This window comes from Sorghum bicolor, chromosome 10, assembly GCF_000003195.3.
Source record: "Sorghum bicolor cultivar BTx623 chromosome 10, Sorghum_bicolor_NCBIv3, whole genome shotgun sequence".
NCBI classification, from domain to species: domain Eukaryota; kingdom Viridiplantae; phylum Streptophyta; class Magnoliopsida; order Poales; family Poaceae; genus Sorghum; species Sorghum bicolor.
The window spans coordinates 50553728-50559190 of record NC_012879.2 but is presented as its reverse complement, the minus strand read 5'-3'; the positions used below and the strand labels follow the sequence as shown (position 1 = coordinate 50559190).

The following is a 5463-nucleotide window of genomic DNA, read 5'->3' as shown; positions in this document are numbered from 1 at the left end:
CAAGATTGTAACAATCCCATAATCCACCTAAAGTAATGTGAGATACTCTTCCCTTCCAAAGCATGTAAAGACAATTTTGCCCCTATCTTGTCCTCTTCCTCTAGTCATCATTCCTTGGGTATTATGGACAATATACCCATTGTACCATTCATAATCCTTCGCCAAAATCCTGGTATCCAAACATGATAGTTTTTTTAATCTAAAATCTGGATTCTGGAAACCCCAAAAAAAACCTGATTCCTATAATCTCTAGGGTATTCAAAAAGGGACCTAGATGCCTGATTTTTTTTCTTGTTTGTATCGCGCACTAGTAGACCACCACTAGTAAACAGAAGGGTACGTTGAATATTCTCCAAGTGTTTGTTTGTTATAAAAAAAAAAGAAGAAATCTTTGGTCATTCAACATGATGAAAACAGCAGCAGATCCTCTGAAGTGAAGTCCCGCAGCATGATGGGGTAGCCCCCGGACCGGGCTGTCTGTCCCTGCTGCTGCTGCTGCTGCCGTTCTGCGCGGGCCTACCGCCCAGCGTCCCTAGGCGCGCGATCGATGGCCCCGGGGGCACGCGCGCAGGCGCAGACGCAGCCGCCCCGGTGGCGGGGCCCGGCACCCCCCCCCCTCCACCGTTGCCCTCCGGCGCACGATGCCGATCCGACGCACCACCCCCCCGCCCCGCCCGTGCGCTCCCCTCCACGCGCGCCGCATAATGCCCTCCCGACTCACGGCAGCGTGCGGGCGTGCGTGCTCGTCTGCTTGCTACCTCGCCAGCCAGCCAGCCAGCCAGCTTCGTGCTCGTGGATTGCTCTGCCACGATGCCCACCTCCATTGACCACCCCGGGTCCCTTGCCGACGGTGCCCCGGCGTGCCCATTTTCAATGACGCGTGGGGTCCTCCCCGTGACGGGGACCCGCGGATCAGCGGCTGGGGAGGTTGGGTGGATGCATGGGTGCGGCGGGAAGGGGGCCTCGCTGGGCTTGGGCTGGGGGAGGGGAGGAGAGGAGAGCAGCACGGTGGGAAGCGGCACGCGCACCCACAGCACCCATCGAGTGCGCACGCCACCTCATTAATTCGTCTCCAGCTCCGCGCCCCCATCCATCCATTCCCATCCATCACTGCGCTCGGCACTGCTGCCCGCCCGCCCGCCCGCATCACACACACACACACACACACACACACACTCAAAAGAAGTGCCTCGAAAAGGAAACGAGCGAGCAACAGGAGACAGGGAAGGCGTCCAACAAGGGGAGGGGGCAGCGACCAATCGGACGGGCTATCGGAGGGAGCATGCATCCAACCCACCACCAGTCCACCACCACGGCACCACCACCGGCCGCTCGCTCGCTGTTCATCCGTTACACTAGCAGTATAAAACAAAACCCTGTGCCCTCTCCTTTGCCGGCTCACTCCATCCCTTCCTTCCTTCCTTCCTTCCATTCTTCCTGTCTGCTCCACTTCCATTGCTCGCTCTCGCTCACCCTCCTCCATTGCCGTCGCCGTTTCGTTTCGCTTCGTCTCGTCTCGTCTCGTTTCGTTTGAGAGAGCGGTGATAGGTATGATCATCTCTCGATCGCTACTCCTACATACTACATGACCCAGATGCTTCATCAGAGCTTTGCTGTTTCAGGCGTAGTTGGCTAGGCGAAGGAAGGAAGGAAAGGAAGCGGTATGCCGTGGGTGGCGACCGTCGTGCGGCGGGCGGTGTTCTTCGCCGTTGCTCTCCTGTGATCTCGCCGCCGCCGGCCGCTCCGATCGGCCCGGGTGGGCGACCCCTGCTTGGGAGCCGGCGTGCGCTTCGGGTTCAACCGGCCCGGAGGAGCCTCGACGCCGTCGTTTTGACAGGTGGCGCCGTCGCCTTCTACGCAACTTTTCCAGGTCAGCGACCATCTCACATCGACGATTCTTCTTCAGGTTCCCTTCCCGTTGTTGCATTGCTCAATTCTCAGATTTTTTTTTTGTTTCCCTGCGCATTGCCGCGTGCAACTTGCGAGCATGGGATCGTCATTCGTCTGTTGATATGTTATTATGTGGATGAGCAACTACAGCTTGGTGCAGTCTGTTATGTTGCGACTAATGTACTAGAACTGTAGATAGGAAAGCGACCGGGGTCCACTACGTGGCGGCTCTCCACGTCAACGGTGAGGGATAGGACAGCGTGTTGACAATGCTTTGGCGCAGTCAAAAGATATGGCGTTTTGAAACTTTGCTTTTTTTTTTTTTGGAGAAACTGCGAGCAGTATTGCTCAAATGCGCCACCATCGCTAGGCTACTACTACTATGTTTTTTTTTTGTTGCACATACAGGAGTAGTATGTTGTCTCTTCATTCATCTAAGAAATGTGTGTGCTCTGCACCTCCTCTGTTCTGCTATACGCTCTTGCTTCCGCTTCTAATGGTGGACGGACGTCCATAGGATAGATAAGCTAGTTTATGTGTCGGCAAGCACAGCCGGCAAAAAAACTCGCAATCATACATTTGTCGCTACCTTTAACCGGCATTGCTGTAACGCTGTTCACAAATCGCTAGACACTAAAATGCACATACTTTACCTTTCGTGCTCTAATACTATCTTGTTGCACTTGTCTGAACAACTTGCCAAATTGCTCTGCTCTCTTTGTGCTCTGTTCTCACTTTTCAAGCTGATCCTTCTGTAAGTTTGTAACACACTTTAGTATAAGCTGATCCTTCTGTAAGTCTGTCCGATCGACCTAGCCTGCTACTTACGAAATGATGTCTGCAGTTCAAAATTTCTCAACTTTGATTAAACTTAGTCCTTGTTTAGTTCCAATTTTTTTTGGGAAATCGACACCGTAGCAATTTTGTTTGTATTTGATAAATATTGTATAATCGTGGACTGACTAGGTTTAAAAGATTCGTCTCGTCAATTCTGACCAAACTGTGTAATTAGTTTTTATTTTCGTCTATATTTAATACTTCATGCATACGTCTAAAGATTCGATATGACGGGAAATCTGAAAAATTTTGCAAATTTTTTTAGAACTAAACAAGGCCTTATACAAAATATGGGTAATATTTATACCTCTAAATAAATTTATTATAAAATATATTTAATAATACTAATTATGTATTATAAATATTAATATTCTTTTATTTTATATATAATTATACAAATATATCACTCTAATTTGTTTTCCATTAATTACTTGTTGCAGGCCTGCTGAAGCCCGAGACGTAGAGTGGGCCACTCTCCTTCCAAGCAACCTCAAACCCGAACCAAACTAACCGAAACACAATTTTGGATTCAACCACAAAATAGCCAGCCTCCATCTTCAGTTAACAAGAATCTCTCGAGTTCTTGTTCAATTCCTTGCAATCCAAAGCCAGAAAACTCAGCAACACCTGCACGAGTGGTCGGTCCAATGCAGGGAGACCCCGGGTACGGGTACGGTGGCTATGGCGCCGGCGGGTACGGCGGCTACGGTGCCGGCGCCGGCGCTGGAGGCTACGGCTACGACATTGCCGCCGCCAACGGCGGCGGAGGCGGCTACTACTCGGCGACCGACCGGTACCCTGCCGCGCCTGCTGCTGCCTATGAGGACCCGCTGGCTGGTCAGAGGCAGCACGACTTCCCGGCGCCGCTCACAGGGCTCGAGTTCCAGCCGTCGGACACCTGCCCCAAGAACTACGTCATCTTCGACCAGACGTACGACCGGAGCCGGGTGATGTTCCACCCGTCTCTGGCAAACAACTTCGGCTCCTCCCCCGCCGGCGGATACGACTACGGCAGCCACTGCTACGGTGGCTACGACCAGAGCTACTACCCCGGCGAGAGCGCCTACCACGGCTGCGGCGGTGACGATGGCGCCGTCGGCGGCGGTGTCTCGGTCCGGCAGAAGGAGGACACCGACGAGATCGACGCGCTGATGAGCACGGAGGACGGCGACGACGAGGACGACGTGCTCAGCACGGGCCGCACGCCGGGCTGCCGCGCTGGTGGCTCCCCGGACTCCACGTGCTCGTCCGGCGGGTATGCTGGCGGCGGCCGGAAGCACGAGACCGGCGGCGGTGAGAAGAAGAAGGAGCGGATGAAGAAGATGGTGCGGACGCTCAAGGGGATCATCCCCGGTGGCGACCGGATGGACACGCCGGCCGTCCTCGACGAGGCCGTCAGGTACCTTAAGTCGCTCAAGGTGGAGGTCAAGAAGGCCGGCGCGCGTGGGTCAAGCAGCTAGCTAGCTTAGCTATCCAGCGGCAACTGGTGGTAGTCTGGCTCTGGCAGTCAAAATAGGAGTACGAGTATCTCTCTGCGCATCGGCAGATAAGACGAGACGGCGATCATACACGCGGCGGCGGTGGCGACGACGACAACGACAGCCTCACATTTTGATTTTGGCATCAGATGCCATTCTGTGTATCTGACTACGTACCTTGTTGGCTACTCGACGGCGGTTTAGGAGAAGATGATGATGGTCAAGGAGGCCAACGGTGAGCAGGCTTCGACATCCATGAGTGGTGGGGAGACAAGAGTGGTAATGGATTGGAGGAATCTAAATCCAAATAGACAAGTTTTATTAAAACCCAAGGAAAAGAATTCAACATCCAATCTAATTCAGTTTCAAACGACCAATGTCCAATCGAATCCAATTGCTTTAAAGTCCAAATTCCATTCCGGACGATTCAATTTAGCAAAAGTATTATGTTCATATGTTGACATCATGTTTGAAGCTACACCTTAGAACTAAAATCTCACGTTCACACCTTCGAATTTTGACACAATTAACCAAAATTGGTCAGAGATTATTCAGTATAACAATTCACTGCTTTGTGTATATACTATGATCATGCCCGTGCGTTGCAACAAAAAATAAAATAAAATAATGATAATTGGAATTTAAATTTGTCAATACTCCATAAAATGATTCTTTAGCGTGATGAATGTTGCCCCAAAACTTTGCTAAGTGCAAGTAAAATTTGAATGAGAAATAGTAGAACGCCATAAATTTAGTGGATACATTTCAGGGAAGAACTGCAGTCCTCTAAAAAGTGAGCCACCCACAGAGAACAACAACAATGGTGGGTGTCTCAAGCATATTGATTTTTTATGTTCAGATTGAAAGTACTATAATGCAAACCTCACTCAGCCTCTTGTCGACACTGGATTTTAAACAAACTATTTCGTGGGTACTCCATCTTTGAAGAATTCTCCAACTTTTGCTTTGCTGTGACATTGGAGCAGAGACGCTGACTCTACAGTTAAATCAAAGGTACATAACTAAGCTAAAATGAGCATGTTAAAAAATTGTAAGACATTACTGAAGGGGTCAAGCTCCAGCCCAAATATGTTTTGGTGCTGATAGCCAATCTCAATAGTGTTGCTAGTAGCAATAAAATGCTTCAGGGGACATAAAGCCCTCGATGTTCTCATGCTCAAAAAAATTAAAATGGAGAACATATTCAGAATGAATAAAATCTTTACGGGGAGATAAATCCCTAAAGATTCTCATGCTC

At 50.4% G+C, this 5463-nt stretch overlaps 2 protein-coding genes across 2 annotated transcripts; one reads left to right on the top strand and one right to left on the bottom strand.

Annotated features, from left to right (window-relative positions):
- LOC110431170 (translation initiation factor IF-2-like) lies at window positions 396-1483 on the bottom strand. The gene is made up of 2 exons (XM_021449885.1): window positions 1403-1483; window positions 396-977 (listed from the first exon to the last, which is right to left on the bottom strand). Exons 1-2 carry the CDS (start codon window positions 1481-1483, stop codon window positions 396-398), a joined length of 663 nt encoding a protein of 220 aa, XP_021305560.1.
- LOC8079298 (transcription factor bHLH144) lies at window positions 1181-5031 on the top strand. Its single transcript, XM_002438547.2, has 3 exons — window positions 1181-1548; window positions 1623-1870; window positions 3168-5031. The coding sequence occupies exon 3, from the start codon at window positions 3375-3377 to the stop codon at window positions 4185-4187; it is 813 nt and encodes a 270-aa protein (XP_002438592.1). The 5' UTR covers window positions 1181-1548; window positions 1623-1870; window positions 3168-3374; the 3' UTR covers window positions 4188-5031.

Excerpts from the sequence above, each read along its gene's own strand:
- LOC8079298 (XM_002438547.2), top strand. The coding sequence starts at position 3,375 with ATGCAGGGAGACCCCGGGTACGGGTACGGTGGCTATGGCGCCGGCGGG.
- LOC110431170 (XM_021449885.1), bottom strand. The coding sequence starts at position 1,483 with ATGGAGGAGGGTGAGCGAGAGCGAGCAATGGAAGTGGAGCAGACAGGA. Across the intron at positions 978-1,402 it reads GGAAGGAAGGAAGGGATGGA|CCCAAGCCCAGCGAGGCCCC; the intron begins GTGAGCCGGCAA and ends CCCCTCCCCCAG.